The sequence below is a fragment of the Vanessa atalanta genome, chromosome 8 (assembly GCF_905147765.1).
Source record: "Vanessa atalanta chromosome 8, ilVanAtal1.2, whole genome shotgun sequence".
NCBI lineage: Eukaryota > Metazoa > Arthropoda > Insecta > Lepidoptera > Nymphalidae > Vanessa > Vanessa atalanta.
The window spans coordinates 998,646-1,017,973 of NC_061878.1; the positions used below are offsets into that span (position 1 = coordinate 998,646).

The following is a 19,328-nucleotide window of genomic DNA, read 5'->3' on the forward strand; positions in this document are numbered from 1 at the left end:
CGTGGTCGATATGGCACCTTGTCTGGATCTACCCTATGAGATATGGGACGTGACGAAAGAGGAAGATAAAATTATTAAGAAATGCCTATTAGGTGCGTTGTCGATGTGTAGTGTTGTGCTTTGTTACATCTTGTTCCTTTTTTTCTTTTTGGTGTTTTGACGGTAAGGTACGGTGGATTTATTTTTAAATTTAGAATGTTTGGGATACGTTCATTTTTCGATTAAATGTAACTGTTTGATTTATTGACGTCGGTAATTTTACAAATTTTATGAAGCGCACGAGACGCGTTAACTGTGTAATCAATTTACATAATGTGTTATTTAATGAACGTGAAAATGTGTTAATTGTTTTATTTTATATTTAAAAATGAAAATGTTCGCGATTAATTTTTATAAAATATATGTAGGAATTTTTGCCATTAATGTTTACAAACGTTACCTTTAGTTTTATTAGTGTATTAGTTTAGTTAGGCCTAAGGTTATATATATAAGCGAAATACCGCTCACTGATCAATCACGAAACCTTAGAAACAATATCATTTACTAACTTGCATTTTGGCGGATTTTACAAAACTCCACCCCAAAAGGGGGTAAAGCCGGGATTGGAAGTTCGTGTTTTATAAATTTCAATCGGGTAAAGCCGCAGGTACAGCTAGTACCTTATGAGACTAAGTAGTTTAATGTACTCGTCTGGATTTTAATTATTGTTTAAATATTTTCCATTTACTATCAATGTCATCGACTAATCCCCTACAGGACCTCCCTCTTCCTTCCACTCAAAGCCAGGGAGCCTACTTCAGGGCATTTAGTGCACCTTCAAAATGCGTTTCAAACGTTATATATCTTTATAATAATAAAAGTATATAAATGAATACAATGTCAACTAAAAACGTTATATCTGAATTGTTTTTTATTCCCAGACTTTATAGAATATATCATAGTATATATAGCCTTTTTATTTTTGTATGCACTTGCGTGAGCCAGTATAGTAGTACAGGAGCAAAATTCGATGTTATGTAAACTTCAGAAACTATGGTCGACATTGCACTGATCGAATAAATTGCTGTTTTTATAGTCCTAGTGTCAATGATCTTAGGTGACTTATGTCTAGTCGTTTACTAGTCTTGATTCTTGAAAATAGAGTTTTGTATTTAAGTTAATAAATATAAAACTGTCATATTAGATGACTCCGCGAACTCTTTGGAATTGAATTTTGTATGTTATTATTTATTTACCAAATAAAAAGGGAGCGTTTTTAACAATTGAATCTTTTGTTTGTAACACAAGCAGTTTACCCAAGTTTCTAAATTTTTAGTAGAAGTACTGTTTCAATTTTGTGAGTTTATATTGGGGCATTTTTATCTTCACACATACAATTTTGATAAATTTAATATAATGCTAATTTTATACAAAGTTTAATTTTGTCTATTTTCTCTGCTGTCATCTGTCACTTTGACAGTTGACAGATACATTTGAATTCGTAATTAGCAGTCAGAATGTTAGTTTGTTTCGTTTAAAATATGAAATGGTAATTACATACAGATATTATTACAAATATGCGTTTCTCAGCTTGTAATGCAAATTTATTTTCTTCTAGCTTTTGCCTAGCCGTGAGGTTGCAATATATTCACGTCACGTTTATTTACTATTTATAATATATACTACTTATTGTATATTATTGATTACGTCGATCGTTATCGTACGCGGTGTTAAGGAATGATAAAGTATCAAAAAACCCACATTTATATATATGATATTATCATCAACAATCTAATCGAATGAGTTTTCGAAACTATTTTAGTTCTATTCAACTGGGAACTATATGTTACTCATACTACGTAAGAATGTAGTTAGCAGGTTTAATGATTTCTTTGTAAGTACTGACGGCATTGGGTAACATCATGGAACCATTAAGGTAGGGTTGGAAAAAAAATGTTTTTGTAACATATATATTTGGATTCAGCTTAGCATTCTAAAAGAGTGAGAGAGTGTGAACAACAACAACGACAATGAATTAACCATTATCGTCAATATTGTTCGTGTGTGATATGTCCCCCATAAGTTCTAAGTGATGGATTTAAAAAAATCGTAATACAAGAAACCACTTACTTTTAATTATAATTTAAAATACCTGACACTAACTACATATACATACAAAATAAAATAAATCATTCGAGAATAGAATATACTTATGTAGGAAAAAAGCTTTTTAATGCAGAATTATTTTGCAAACTGTACTTTTCAAGTGCTAATCGAAAATTCAAAGTCATCGTCATAAATGTGAGTAATAGTTCGAGCATTCATATTAGTACTCACATTATTCGTAATTTCCGCGTGTTTTATCACATCTTGCTTTTTTAAGCTGAGTCTTCATACACTGAAACTGCGAAATTTGTTTTTTGTATTTTTGGCACAAATTTCCGCAGCCGTAATAAAGTTGTACATAAAAAAAAACCAAGCCTTATAGTAATCGCATTTGATATGTATAACATCTGAAATCCCAACTTTGTAAAGAGCAATATTAACATCATAATTATCTTCTCGGGAAATGGTTTGGTACCATTTGATAATCAATTCTAGGACCGCGCCCTCATTGGTCAATTTAAATAGCGCGCGCTTTATCGGCTTCTTTGTGACACATTTCCGTCCCTTATAACAAAAAAACTACTTTTTAACTAATGTCTTTAATTACAGTAAACTAATAAAAAAATGAGAGCGTTGGAAAGGGACAAACGACATAAGATAACTTCATGCCGTTTCATTCAAGTCGGTGTTATCCCAAAATCGCACCAAAAGATGTTATACATGAGAATAAACAAATGTTGATAATCATTTTACATTTTTAAGCAGTAAAAGTCACGTGAGGCGAAATGGAAAATTAGACACCTGATGGCAAGTGATGACTGCACATAGACATCGGTACTTTAAGAAATATTAATCATAAATCAATAAATCCTTCTTAGTACAAAGTATACGTTTCTATAATAAAATTCCGCAGATATTTTTAATATTGACATTAATAAAACATATTATTTAATACAAATTTATATAGATGATAAAAAAGCGTCGAGCTAATATTTGTTGAATTCCAGGAAGGATACATTATATATATATATTTATATTTAACCAACATAACTTTGTATTTTAAACGTTAAAAAGAGTAACTACTGAGTCTCTGGTCAGTCCTTATCGGTAGAATCAATATTCCAAACACCGGTTCGGTCCTTTACTGAATATAGTTTAAATATGACGATTCAAAAGTGCTCGTGAAAGCCTACTTGGATAAAGCACATTTTGACTTAGATTTTTTGATTCCTCATTCTACAAATCCACCTCGAACCTCGAACTCAAAAATACTAAGTATTACGGCTAGTGGCTGTGGGATATATTATGGTGAGTGGGTGATACCATCCTAGACGGTCTTGCGCACAGCCTACCACCAAGAAAAGTATGAAGTATGTTTATTGGCGTGTAAAATTTTTCATTTAAATTTATTCTAATTCTATTTCAACAACATTGAAATAAACTTGTTGATTTTATGAAGAATTGCAAACAGTTAAACACGGAATATCCAATTATTTAAGTGGAAACGCACCTACCACAACATAGCGTCGTAGCTATAATATTTAAACAATGAAATTTGGCATTTCTTTCTATCACCGTAAATATTATAATCCTTTAAAAGGTTTTTGTTATCTTATCTCGATACTAAATGAAGTAAAGCTTTATAGATTAAAGTCAAGATATCGAAGATACGGTGATCTCCTTTCAGCCTTGAGCTGAATCGATTATCCGTATCGAAATTAAATTGGGTACATATCTTTAAATAGATACTATTTAATTACTATTTAAGTATATATTTTAAGACTAAATAAAAAGTTCAATTATAAACTTTTTTTATAATTTTTTTTATTAAATCCACATTCCTCGTAACTTTTTTGCTCCCGACTATTTAAAAAAAAAGTTTTAATTAAAATTAAAGAAATAAAAATTAACGCTCTGTTGTTTAAAGATTAATAATATTGCAACACTAAACACTTCTTAAAGGAGGAATGTAATCGCATGATTCTAATTTCCCAGTACTTGAAGTCTTGGGAAATTGGATATCTATAACATGATGTATGTTGTGTGTAACATTACAAATACACACACATAGAAATATAGAAAATGCCTCCTTGGCTTCGTAATGGAGCAATCATTTCAGAATTGATATTCATTTGTGAATGAATGAAGCGAATGAATAGAATTGTATGTCATAATTTTTTGTGATTATGTTTAGTATGCTTATTTTCATTCGAAATTAAAACAAACGTCTTTCTTTTGTTACATAAAAATGTCTTCTGTAACTGAATGAACATAATTAAGCAATAATGTTGGGTAAATATCTAGATTTTTAAATTACAGTCTTTTGAACTAAATTTTTGGTCTCGACCAAACCAGGCCAAAGTAAAATAGAAATTGTTCAATGAACGATTTTGATATTTAGAAAAATAATAAATTAACATATATAAATAAACTATGACGAATTGTTTTCCAAATAAATAATGTTGCCAGTTCTTTATTTGAAAAAAAAATTAAAAGCAAGGAATAATTAAAACGGACCTTAATATTTTTGCAGTGGCAATAAAATACGACGTTTGTACTGCTCGTAGTGATGTATTTGTATATAATTTTAAGACAGAAACCGTTCATAAATAATTGATTAGATATTGTTTAAATATCTATACCAATATAAAAATGCCAAAGTAACTTTTGAACACCCAAAAAACTGAACCGAATTTGATGAAATCTGGTGTGATGCTTCACCAAATATATATTTTTATACAATCTGGGTAGGCATATGACTCTACTCTACCTGATGGTAAGTGGTAGTGGAGTCCAAACGCGAAGACAGCCACTGACGGCCCGCAAGATTCCTCCTCACACCTGATTTGAAGGTATCCAGGTTATAAGAGGAGGGGAACACGTGTGCTGTTAGAGAGTTCCATTTTTTGGCGGCGTGACAAAGAAAATAGTTGTCAAATTTCTTCGCGTGATGGGATCGATGTCACAGTTAGTCGATGACATCGGTGATTTCCAGCAAGCAAGATCCGTTATGCTTGCCAGCTTGGACCCCAAAATAGCATTTTATGCTTAGCACCTAACGACCGACCCCTAAATTGCAAGCGAAGTCGCGGGCGATAACTAGTAAAAAATAAACTACGCGAATATAAAATTAGTAATATATTTTATTTACGATATTTGATTATCATCTGAAATTAATAAATCATTATCATTCGCCCTTAGATTGAGTACAGACGAACTTTTATCTATTTTGCACTTAATATATTAATGGCGATATTAATCAATCAGATTAACATTTCAAAACAATACGTACGTGATAAATTCATGCGCCATTAAAAGAATTAGGGATCAAAGTACTTGGAACTTTAGAAAGATATTCGTTCGTATTAAAACATATATATTATTGTTTTATACTTTTTATTTTTTTATTTGGATTTTTTGGCCAGTCGATCGGAAAGGGATATCCATTCATTATATTCGAAACTCGAATCTTAAATTGATGATTCAAACATGTCATTTAAGTCGAGTTTTGAATTGAGATTTTTTTGGATAGTACTTTTGGAAAGTAAATGTTTGTATTTTTATAGATTTCTAAAAATAAGCAGGTTCTCACATGCTCCATACAAAACTCCTTCAAAAGAAAGAGATTTATTTTGAAATGGTACCATTTATTTTCGTAAAGATCTAATGATAAATTTCAGATATAATAATAAGCAATTCAACCGCGATTGCTATATTATAGTTATATGCTTTTGAAGTCGGTTTTTTGGGAACGAAGTTCTTTTACGCGGCTTATGGTAGAGTGAATTGCCATTAACCGTCACGTAAGGAAATCTATATGGGGGGCATTCCAGGCGATCTTCTATTATATAGAGTTTTATATAAAATATTTATACTCACTTTTTTATTTTTGGATTTTAATAACAATTTTACTTCTCGTCAATTTAATTCTCGACCAATATTAATTTATTTAATTGTGAATTATGTAATGTGGGAGTACCGATCAATTTTTTGTTAAATTTGAAATGTCAGATGGTGCGCCGTCGGGGGACTCGTGTGCCATGATGGGAAATGGCGTAGCGCTCTCTTAAGGTGGTGCTCCTCTCTCTGCTCCATTGTGTGTGTGATGCCTGTAATAATAATTATCTACATCATAAGCACACGTAATAAAAAAACTTCGTATTTATTTGATTAACGTAACCCTATGTTTTTATTGATATTACTCAACATTTGTTTTTTTTTTAATAAATTATTTTTTTAAACCTCCAGATCGATGGTTTACGTATGCCGGTTGTCAGTTTATTAGGATTTAGTTAAAATGAAAAAGGTGCTATTTCTTCGGCGTTATTAAAAATAGTTTTGATTTGTATACAAATAATTTATTAAAATAAAATAATTAAAACTGCTTATTAATAATAAAATATTTTTTACTTTCATAAATGTAATTTATTCTTTAATCACTACTAATATAACACTCAGAAATTTAAACATTCACAATTTAAATTTGTTATAAAATAAACATTTTAAAATAAGATAATGTTTGAAGTTGTCTATTTCGACAGACTTGCTTGACATTTAATGATTTTTTATCGAGCAACTTCACCATGTAGGAAGAAGTTAAACTGTGCGCGCGGATCATAATAATTCACGCATAAATTTTCAATACCGTGCAAAAGTAATATTAAAAAATAATTTCGGTTAAGTAAACAATTAGAAATAAGACTATTGCTTCAAGAAACAACAGCTTAATGTTACATTTAAGAGGACAGTAATTCACTCTAGAAGTGGCGGCAAGTCCAAAGCGAGTCTGAATTTATTTATTTATAAAAACGAAATTAGATAACAATTTTCATAATTTTACATCGTTAATATATAATTGTGTTTTCTGAAATATTTCTAATCTTATTATTATTTGTCATTCGATCGACCTTTTCTATTGGAAACAAATGACTTCTGAGTTTCTTGCCGGTTCTTATCGGTAGAATCAACATTCCGGACCCTATCGGTCCGTTTTATCTTTGCGTTTTATACAATTCTGTAAATTTTATCTGCATTTCTTCTTTTATTGCATCTGTTTAGTGAGTAACCTGCGTAAATAAAGTATTTGGTTAATACGACTGGCCACTTACCATTGGTGGTTCCACGCTGGTACACTGACCATGCGTTGACCCGCTCGAAAATTTCCCTTACTGTCAACATTAGTCAATTTTACGTGGAGGTAGGGCTTTGTGCAAGCCCGTCTGGGAAGGTACCACCCACTCATCAGATATTATACCGGCTAAATAACAGTACTCAGTATTGATGGGTCCCGGTTTGAAGGATGAGTAAGCCAATGTAACTACAGGCACAAGGGACATAACATCTTAGCTTCCAAGTTGGTGGCGCCTTGGCGATGTAAGGATTGGACAATATTTCTTACATTGCTATTGGCGGTGGTGACCACTTACCATTAGGTGGCTCATATGTTATTAAAAATTTTAAACAGGAACTCTTTTGAATAATAACTTTTAGACGATTCTACTTTCCGTTATCAAAACGATCGTATCTTGAATAACGTGACCGGGGACTAGTCCACGCAATACATAACATCTAACTTCCCAAGGTGGGTGGCATATTGGCAATTGGCCGCGGTGACCACTTACCACCAAGCGTCCTATTTGCTAGTCTGCCTGCCTATTCAAGCCATAAAGAGTATAGGATTCCGTGTGCAAATGCCACTTGACTGTATCGAACATTCGACTTATATGATTTATATAACATTGTAAACATAAAATATGTATTTACATAAGAATAAAAAAAAATTTTCCGTTCATTTTTAAAGGATACACGAAACCGTTCGTGAAATGTGGCAAGAAGGGGTATGTGATGCCGGGCGCGTTCAGGAATCACGCGGAGGCCATATACAACCTCAAAGTCCGACCGGACGATATCTGGGTGATCACGTTTCCAAGATCAGGTAAGAATTCTCATATAAAGTACCCACTATTATATAGATAGGCAAAGATAAAATATTTCAGTACATTTTTCGCCTCAGATTTTCAACCAATTTTTTATTTTTATTTTTGCTATCGACAATCTTTATAATTCATCAATAAAATGTCGCCAATATCAAATATAATCGTGCCGTTTTATTTCTACGTTTGAGTTAGAAAAAAAAATATCTAACTTCAAATGTTTTATTCAAATTTAAATGGGACGAAACCGGAAGTATGGGGTTTACTTCCCGTTTGCCTTTCCAAAACCCAAGTTATAAATGATGGAGTTTTAACAAACATAAAAAATATATAATTCAACCAAATTCGAAACGAAAGTTGGTTTGAAATTTGAAAATTTGAAAAAACACGATTAAATTATGCAAATTTGTTATATTATATCTTTCGAAATTATTCAATAGGTTAATGGATTAATTTTGACCATATAGAGAACTAGTGTACTTCATTTCGTTTCGGTTCTTGTTCTATTGTTATTGTACTAAATAAGTTACTGATATCTTTTGCGTTGATGATGGTCAAGACAGCCATCGGTGAGGCACCCCAAAATTTCTCTTATAAAAGTTGGGGTGCGGGGTGCGTAGTGGCGTACTGCTTGCACTTTAAAATATATAAACTACTAAGGAATTATTATTATAATTGTATTTGATGATTACATTTAGGTATATGTGGGTTTCGAGAAAAAGATTAAGTACACCGTTTGGTTATTGTTTACTCGGTAGAATCTTAATTCTATACTAGTGATGGCAGCTTACATTAAATTAAATCTTGGCTAAATCTTCTATATTTTAAGCAGATCGGTCCAAGCAGTACCCCTACAAAAAGATTTTTATCAGAAATTCTGGGGCGCCTCACCGATGGATACCTTGAACATCATCAACAAGGCGATCTATACGAATATAGCATAAATAAGGACTGGGCAGTACTTTATTTTTTTCATAAATAAGCGAAAGAGCGATATTGAAATACGACACAAAACAAATTAATCAAAAGATAAAAATCGATTGCCTGATAACTTAATTTGTTTATTACAGGTACGACATGGACACAAGAAATGGTTTGGTTGATTGAAAACGATTTGGACTTCGAAACAGCTAAAGAAAAACCTCTCTATGAACGATTCCCTATGTTAGAGTAAGTAATTTATAAAAATAATAACATCCTCACACATACAGACAATACTTAGTATCGTTGTGTTCCAGTGACATCTTAGCTCCCAATGTGTCGCATAGGCGATGTAAGGGTTAAAATTTCATACGGCTAATGTCTATGGGCTGGGAGTGACCAACTACCATCAGGGCATTTGTCTCTGCTGTTTGGTTTCCTTTAAGAACTGACTACGTATCTTTCTCGTGAAGTGTTTGTATGCGTAATATCGCATTTCAACGAATGTCAAATGTCATTACATGAAATTTCACGAACGTGTTCTGCGATTTTAGAAGTAAGTTTTGAGTATGGATTCACAGAATAGGTGTACTGGTGAGGCTGGTAAGGAGACATATAAATGAAATGATAACTGATGACGTATATTTGAAACGTCGAAAGACGAATAAACTGTTAACTCACGCAATAAACATTCCTGATACGTTATGCTAATTAAAATTTACGACATATTACCATTATTATCAATTACGTATACATTATCAATATTACTTAGCCTACTATAAATAATAAATTAAGTCTCGATATGTAAATTCATTTTTAATTCCAGATTAACTGCACAGATACCAGAGCTGGCGTTTCAACTTATCAAGAATAATTTCATGAATCTAAAGAATTTTCAAGGTTTGAATCAAGCAACCAAAGTTTCAAGTTGGAAGACGATTGAGGATGCACCTTCTCCTCGATTGATTAAAACTCACTTGCCCCTTTCTATGCTGCCCCCAAATCTATTGAGCACTGCTAAAGTCATATACGTAGCTAGAGATCCAAGAGATGTTGCTGTTTCATACTATTATTTACACAAAATGGTTGGCAAAAGTTTTGTGAGGACAACGTTCCAAAATTTCTGGGAAGCATTCAGGAGGGATTTGCGTGAGTTTTTTTTTAATCAATTAGGCGACAACATATTATACGATAGGATAGGATAGGATTACATATTGGCCTCCTGATAAGTAAGCACCTACACCAATAGTGACTCAAATTGGAATAGAAATTTCATACGTCAGCCACGGAATTTGAGATATCTCTTGTGTCTGCATTCAAACTGACTCAAATGCTGATCACAATTCGTAGGTGAAAGGCACCTTTCGGGTCTCACCAGATATACCACTGGTATAAGCTTTAAAAAAAATTTCTGACGATAAATGTTTCTAATTCTAACTTAAGTAACTGAATCTAAATTTTGAAACACAAGTTATCTATACTAATTAATAAATGCGAAATTTTTGTCTAACTGTTACATTTTCACAGCAAAAATACTGAATCGAATTTGAAAAAAAATTTATATGAAGCAAACATTAACTCAAAGAATTGTCATAGGCTACTTTTTTTTAAATAAATATTAACACGCGGACGAAGCCGCAGCCACAAAAAAAATGGCATTTTGTATGAATTGCGTTTGAGTAATAAGAAAAGGCTATATTAAAAAAAAAAATTGCTAATGTCTAACAAAAACTCATTAAAAAGTCTCTATTCAAGTAGGCTCTTATGAGAAGTTCTGAGACGTCATGTTTCACGATTCAATTATAAGGCTGATTGTAAAGCCGGTACCACCGGTAAATTGATTGTACATTATATCAAGAACATTCGGCAAGAAACTTATATAACAATCAAAGTTGAGTAACGTCCGTCGTACCATATCGTCTGTATATTGGCTTTCAAGTGGCCAAACTTAGTCAAGTGCAGACGTACTAGAACTGATTATTATTTTATCTTTGTAATAAAATTCCGGACAAATCTACGTGTACTGATAAAAAAACCATTTATCAATTTTTGAAATATAATTGGTGTAAATATTTATCGAAATCACGTGGCATGATCATTGCATAATTTCTTGATAACGGTGAACAGTACAAACAGTTGAAATTTTAAGAATAAGCTATGTATTTAATTCCATATGGATTTTTTTAAATCTATCGAAGTTAGCCCACTGCTTGGGTCATAAAGACCACCACTCACTCTATATACCCTAAAAATTCAAGATCAATTTATTAAAATATGTTTTGCTTTTAGTACCTTGGACTCCAATAATCGAGCACACGAATGAAGCTTGGAAGCAGCGACATAATGAAAATCTCCATTTTATTTTTTACGAAGAAATGATAAAAGTAAGTAGACAATATTACCTGGGGGATTCTGGCCCCAGACCCCAGGCCTGCTGCTTAATAAAGCAGCTGGTCCTTGAAATTAACTGCCGTGACCGTAATTCGATCACGAGGATGTTATCATTCAATATTTATATGAAAATTTAAAAAGAAAATAAAAAAACGAAGCCTCGTAACGCCCGTGAAAGAATTTATAATTGAAGAGAACAAAAATAATAATATATTTTTTTATTATTATTTGTAAAAGCATTGACCAACACATACGGCCCGTAATCATCCTCAGAATCAGTCATCAGAGGATATAAAATCTTATCAAAAGACTACATTATATTTCCGATAACAAATGCAACCCAATTTTCTAAAAATTCAGATTATTTAAGAGCAATTCCTATTTTTGCCAACAGGATTTACCGAAGATAATTCATGACGTGAGCAAGTTCCTAAACCGAGATTTGGCTGAGAAAGAAGTAAATATCTTGGCGGATCATCTCAGCTTCGACAACTTAAGAAAAAACAAAACAGTTAATAACAGTACAAGTGACAATGGCGAAGTTCAGTTCATACGAAAAGGTATTATTTGATCAGATAATAACGTAAATATGTCACTATTTTTGTTTATTGTTATTTCCGAATTTACGCCAAAACTATTATCTCGTTTGATAACGGCGAGACATTTTATTATGTAAGAGTTAATCACTTGAAATATTGAAGACTGACTGACGTTGATATACAATTTTGATACGTGTGTCCTTTAATTTTTATAAGTATTATAATTCACTTCCATCTATGATCGTATTCTGCGGGACTTTCGAGTTTGTTTTTAGCGAATAACTCTACTAGAAAAAATATAAGACATACTAAAATATTAAGTATGGTCAGGTGGCACATATTTTTGGTGCCTATGTTCTCAATTCGGTAGACGCTTTGTATTACTATTTTGATCCGATAGGCAGTCCTTAAAGAATGACTACTTCGAATAAGATTGGTAAACTAGGGGTTTCTTACTCATTTTACTAAGCGGTTCTATCATGAGACTCGTTAAAACTTTTATATACATAGTAAAAATACTGACGTCAAATATTGATAATATCTTATCCAGTTTTGTTAAATTAGAATCAGCGAAAGCACTTCGCTTTGGTTGTGGCAAATATATTTAGATAGCAACACCGGCTCCAAAACTGATAACGTATTGATAATATTTAACAGCTATTTTACTTCGTTCCCTTTTTTGTTTTAAACGTTAACTTTTTAAATAGGCAAAGATAGTTCAGTCCCTGTTTTGTTTGATGGCAATTGACGAGTTTAATGATCAATAAAATATTAGAAATACAAAATCAAATCGTATTCGTTAAAATAATATTCTCGGATGTATTCACAATAATACATTTATTAATAAACAGTAGTGATGTTTATGTAACCGATGCTAGTGTTTAGGAATCACATAGGTTTCGAAACTTCATTGGAATCCCTCATTTATCGTACCCAACAATAAAACTCAGCTCCTCCTTATAAGCGGTTAGAACAGTTGGACAACTATGAGACGCTGTTCCAATTGTATGCTTTGGTTCTTTTCATAGTACTGTGTCTAATAGTATATTACTTTGGAATAATTGGAATTGGAATCTACTATCTGATCTGTTTATAACCTTGGAGCTATACTTACAATTACATCTCAATGTCATAACGACTACATCATGTATATATGACTTTATCATGTGTACAACAGTATTGATTATTATAAGCTTATAACGCCAAGTTTCAGACTCTCCAAGTCAATAAATAATTCCCGGGGCAAGGTTTCCGTTTCTTAATAATGAAATACCAAAGATGTTTTAGCCTTTTCCAATTAATTTCCAAACATTTCTTTCAATAAGTTTAGGAAAATCGTGGTTTTTAATAAGGTTTGATGAAATAAATAATATAACCTTCGAGCATTTTCGAGAGAGTTTTGGCTCAGTGTAGGAAATTTTTAAGCTGTTTCTTAATTATATATGACACTAGCTGAACCTGCGGATTTACCCGCGCGAAGTTTATAAAACCTAACTTTCAACTCGTTTTTAGCGGATACCTACACCCTATAAAGAACCTACCTGTCAAATTTTAATTTTCTAGGTGTTATAGTTTTTGAGATTCGTGATTAATCAGTCAGTGGTATTTCGCTTTTGTATATATAAATTGTATTTAATCAACAAGCCTACGTAAATTAGTCTATAAAAGTAACCACTGAATTTCTCGCTAGTTTCTCTCGAAGAATTTACATTCCGAATTGACGATTACAAAGTACTTTTATGAGACTACTTGAATAAGGAATATTTTGATTTTATAAAATATTTTCAGGCGAAGCTGGAGGCTGGAGGACGCACTTCGATGCTAAGATGGAGATGGAAGCCGAGGAGTTCATAACCTCAAGACTACGCGGTCTCGATATAAAATACCCTTCAATCAGCAGCGATAAAGAGGGCTGTTCACATTATTAGATCAAACTTTACTTAGTTATTAAGAAATTCAGCTCAAACTCTTCTAACTATATATTAAATATTATATTTTGTACATACAATAGTATTTATGTTTGTATAAATCCAAAGTTGATTACGATTGACATACAATTGATTTATTTTTCAATATTTTTACATTTACAACTCGCTACCGGTCCCGGCTTTGCACGAGTAGAGTAAGGGGTCAACATATAACGTATTATCGTTATACATACTATTGGGTTAGGCGGCGCACGCCATTAAAACTACCAGTCAACTATTGCCATCGTCATCTTCATATTCCCACAAAACCTCTAGCATACACCGTTCACCATGATTCACTTGGTTTGATATAAATACGTGGCGGGGCGCTTTTATTTGTAATATAGCCTATTCCAATGTAAGTATGAAAAAAGATAAATAAAACTTATATTTACATATTTCATGCGATTTGCTAATAACTCGGCTACATTGTGCACTAATCAGAGTTAATGATTAATATATCTTTATTTATAATACAACACTATTACACTTAACTACTTACATCCACTTTAATTTTTCTTCTAAAATTCCGATAACAGTATCGTCGACGACGAAAAATCATAGTGAACTTCATTGATTAATCAAGCTCTCGACCACGAACACGGCAAAGTGCTCGAAACGTCGGGATGTTAAAATAATTAATATACGCGATTAAATCCGTTAAAAACTAGTTTTATTTCAATTATATCGCGTCAATTTGCTGTCAAATGTTGTTTATTTGGCTTTTTTCCACTTATGGTTGGAATAGAGTATAATTATGTTACTTTATTATTAAACACATAATGTATTTATGTAAAGATTTAGTTCCTAAAATGACGCCGATTTGAATCGTTGCATCCAATCCTGTTGCTGTTTAGTTTATGAATCTCTAAAATACTGAGCAGTTTTATATAGTAATGTGTAGATTTATTATTTTGATAATTAATGTAAATAAATAATGTATATAAGCTAAGGCATATGTTGTGTGTATGTATATTGATTAGAAATAGATTAAAGTGGAAAAATAATATTGTTTGAAAGGTTTTTTATTTACCTGCACTTATTTCGATTGTGATTACTGGCAACACAAAAACAAAAAAAAATGCAGACGCATTAAAATAAGATCAGTAAAATTATAAATGCGATATGACAACGACGCCAGATTAAATAATAATATGAAGATAAAAAAAAAAACTATTACCTGAAATCGATTATATTAAAATATTCTTCTACTAAAAACGAATCGATTCTAATTTCAAATTATAAAAGGTACAAATTAAGCGCAAAATGAAATAGGCTATTAGACTGGTTTTTAAAATCCATTTTATATTATTTAGTAGAGGTTAAGGAACCTAGTACATATTTGCTGAAATATATCAAATTAAAAATTCCATATTTAAATAGCGCGCGAAAACGCTACTTTAACAATATGGTGCTGCAATGGGGTCGGTGACATCACTTACCTGTATTGTAATCTGTGGCAAATATAAACCACATACAGTAGGCAAACGAGGTTACCAAGCAAGTGACATCATCATAAGTCCGATCAATCAGGAGCGTTTTGTGTCACGAGACAAACGTTTAAAAAAATGCATTTTTATTTATGAATTTTTGAATAAATTAATTATCATTTTCAACTTTCATTAATAAATAATCATTTTTAAACTCATAATATATACTGATTACAATAATTGACACTTTATTCGATTGTCAAATAGCCTATTATTCCTTGGCAGGGCTTTGTATAAGCCCTTCTGAGGTACTCACTCAACATATAATCTACCGCTAAACAACTATACTCAGTATTTTTGTAATCTGGTTTGAAGGGTGAGCTAGTGTTACTACATGTACAAGAGACATAGTTTCTTAGTTGCTACATAAATGCTTAATACTTTTTACGGCGCCAATGTCTATGAGCGATGGAGATCATTAACATCAGAGGGATTATTTTCTAGTTATTTCTGACTATTAGATATTGTTAGATGATTGACGGTAAAGCAGGACGAATAGTATAAAAGGCGGAGCGCAGACAGCGCGGACACTCTTCGTCGGAATCTCGTGCGGAGCGGATATGCAAATATATTTAACTAGCGACCCGCCCCGGCTTCGCACGGGTAACGCTGTCACGAAATATACTGCAACGTTTACAGCTTTTTTGTTATTAGACAACACGAACCGCTATCTCCCTGCTTTTGAAATATGTCATATCTTCGAAAATATTCATTTAGGCATATACCATCGCGTACTTTTTTGTAGACCTTTTTAAAGTGTACAATACTGTACATTATTTTGATCTATCTCGTAGGGTTCAGCCAGCGTTTGTTTATTTACGACATCACATTAGAAACATTTAAAATTATCAGCGTTTCTCTATTATATTATGCAAGTATTATACATATAAACCTTTCTCTTTAATCAATCTATCTATTAAAAAAAACCGCATCAAAATCCGTTGTGTTATTTTAAAGATCAATGTCGCCCGAGTTTGACCTCAAAATTATCAACCGCGTCTTCTAACCACTGGGCTATCACGGTCTTTTGTCAAACTGGTGATTATTTATATAATACAATTCATAATTAAGATTTACGAACCATAATTTAACAATATTTGATATTTATCAAAGCCGGGAATATTAGATGTAATATTTATTAGTGCTGATAAGATATGTATATCGTACACATAATTTTGAGCTAGATAACTGATATGATACATTTCTCACAGATATATTGTAGATAATGAGCGATACGAGCGACTAACAGTTGTGATCCGTCCGTCCGTCTTTGTGCAATATTACATTTATATAAATATAAAAAATCTATGTTAGTATTCCTGTTAATGACTTCGATTTCGATACCGTTTGACTGACAACCACGAGGGGTGTTAAAGCAAAGCACTAGAATTTTTCAAGTATTATTTCAATGCAATGCTTATTTAGTAGTCTTTCGGATGTTACTTACTTCTAGATCGCGCAATCTAAAGAATTAAATATACTTTATTCAATCTTATTTGAATCGTTATTTTACAGAATTATGTTAAAAGTAAACATACCACCAGATATAAATTCTACCGACAAGAAATTTATAAGTTAGTCTTTTCCAACATTTGAAATACACTATATCAGTTATATACAATTATATATGTATAATATATCTTGCCTGAAATTCAACAACTATTAGTTCCACGATAGAATCTTTTGAAGATTATTCTTTATTTATTAATGTTTCTTAACTAATGATTTGAATTTATAAATTAAGCAAAGTATTTGCAGAATTTCATTATTTAAAACAACAACATTAACAAATTATAAACACAAATTAAGCACATGAAATTTCAGTGGTGCCTGCCTGTTGGTGTTTGAACCCGAAATCATCGGTTAAGATGCACGCGTTCTAACCACTGGGCCATCTCGGCTCATCTTATTAAATTACATAGAATGTATAGAAAATAATAAAATTATTATTACCATTAAAAATATAATTTAATTACTATTACTATATAACGCCGATATGTTTATTTATCGATCGTTGTTTATTTTAATCCTGTTATTTAAGTAATTTTTGTAATTTATTATACGTAGAAAAGATAAGCATCTTGATTGCTTTATAATATTAATTAGGTAATTGATGGCGATTTGAAAACTTTATTTACTGAATAGCTTGATAAATGCCGCTCTGGTTAGGTACCCACCCACCTACCGCCAAACAGCAATACTTAGTATCGTTGTATTCCGGCTTAAAGGGTTAGGTTAGGTTAGGCTGAGCTAGTGTCACAGGGATACAGTATCACCGTTCTCAAGTCTGGAGGCGCATGAACAATGTTTACAATTTCTTACGGCCGTAATGTCTACGGGAGATGTTGACCACTTAACATCAGGTGGCCTATTTGCTAGTTCTACCTGAGTTATAAAAGTCAGGTATCTATCCTAAGGACTGGTAGGATAAAACATATTACCTTATATAAACATTATATTGCTGGCGTCTGTAGAACATCAGAGAGCAGTTCAGGAACTCGTAGAGGACAAACGTTAATTATCAAAACGAATAATAAAATATATATATTCGCGTAACAATATAATAAAATTATTTTTCATGTAGATCGTTTTTGCAACGTAAAGTATAAGTAAATAATATAAAAGTCTGTTAATGTCTAAATGCTGAGCAAAAGAAGGTTTAGAGGAAAATCCACCATACTGCTTCACCCTGTGCAGGTTTAATAACGATGTTTTCGTGTGAATTATAAAGACAAATTAAACAAATGAATTCAGAATCATCGGTTGAGATTCATATCTTGTCCACTAGGCCATCGTAAAGAAAGTCGACAAAACAAAACTAAGCCATCTAAAAATCACCCTAAGATTCACTTAGTCCCACTGGGCCTCGTCTAGCAGAAGCCTTATTTACATAATTTAATGTATTTTTTATATTTGAATTTATTAATTGATAAAGCTAAAAGCATTTATGAATCATATACGGCAAACACTTTATCTCTTTTAAAATTTCTCAAACTTTGTGAATATAAAACGAATACTTTAATTAATTTAAGTGTCAGGTGATACTTGACTAGGATCACTGGAAGCGCCTGAACACTAAAGAAACGTTTTAACGTTCTTTTACTGGAGGTCATTCCAGTTCAAACAGTGAACAGCTGCAAAAAAAAAACATCGCGATCTATTCAAGTTCGTTAAGAGAAGGTAAGATCAATCAATTTGTGTAATCATTAAGATGGAACTAAACAAGAAATGGGAAGCTGAGTTTCCCAGACTTTCGTTTATTTTATTTTACAAAAGTTTGTCTTTAGTTTGTTCTGAATGTTTTTTAAGCTTTAACGATAAATTACCTTGATGTGTATTTTATATACAACTCATAAATACACAATTTATCCTAGCAAAACCGCCGACCGACGTCTGTCATCTTTGACATATATTCTACAATAGACAAGAAAATCTATGTAAACAATTCGTTCAAATACTTGGAATAGTGAGAACTAAAATCCGCTGCAGCGATAAATCTTAATTATGTCATCTAATCAAACTATGAAAACATACAGCGCTAGATCGCTTACAAGGAACGCTTACAAGTTGTCTCGCGACCAAAACGTCGTAAATGTTGGGAATTTTATGACACTTTCGCTTTTCGTTCATCGTTGTTCAACAATATCTCGTCTTTATGGACTTGACAGAAAGATAGATAGATATTAATAGCTAGGTGTTTAATCCGTTGTATAAGAAGTAATTTTAGTTACTTGACACTGATGTGTAAATCCAGGTACATCCTCTGATTTAGATTTTCGAATTATCAGAATACAAGTAAAGCAAAGTCACACTAATTTCAGGTGTAGAGTCTGCAGTCCAGTTGTCATATCTACTGTGTAGTACATATCGCACTTTTAATTAAATACTAACCGAAATCAAAATTAGCCTTTGGCAATACATGCTGCATTTTCATGTGTATATACCATATTTTTGTAATTTCGGTAGAATTGTAACTAAAATATATATAGATGTCTGTCAAAT

At 32.0% G+C, this 19,328-nt stretch overlaps 1 protein-coding gene across 1 annotated transcript; it reads left to right on the forward strand.

The window, feature by feature from the left end:
* LOC125065743 (sulfotransferase 1C4-like) lies at positions 1–14,237 on the forward strand. The gene is made up of 7 exons (XM_047673538.1): positions 1–92; positions 7,886–8,020; positions 9,089–9,188; positions 9,766–10,088; positions 11,229–11,323; positions 11,725–11,890; positions 13,658–14,237. Exons 1-7 carry the CDS (start codon positions 11–13, stop codon positions 13,795–13,797), a joined length of 1,041 nt encoding a protein of 346 aa, XP_047529494.1. The 5' UTR covers positions 1–10; the 3' UTR covers positions 13,798–14,237.
* The last annotated feature ends 5,091 nt before the right edge of the window (positions 14,238–19,328 follow it).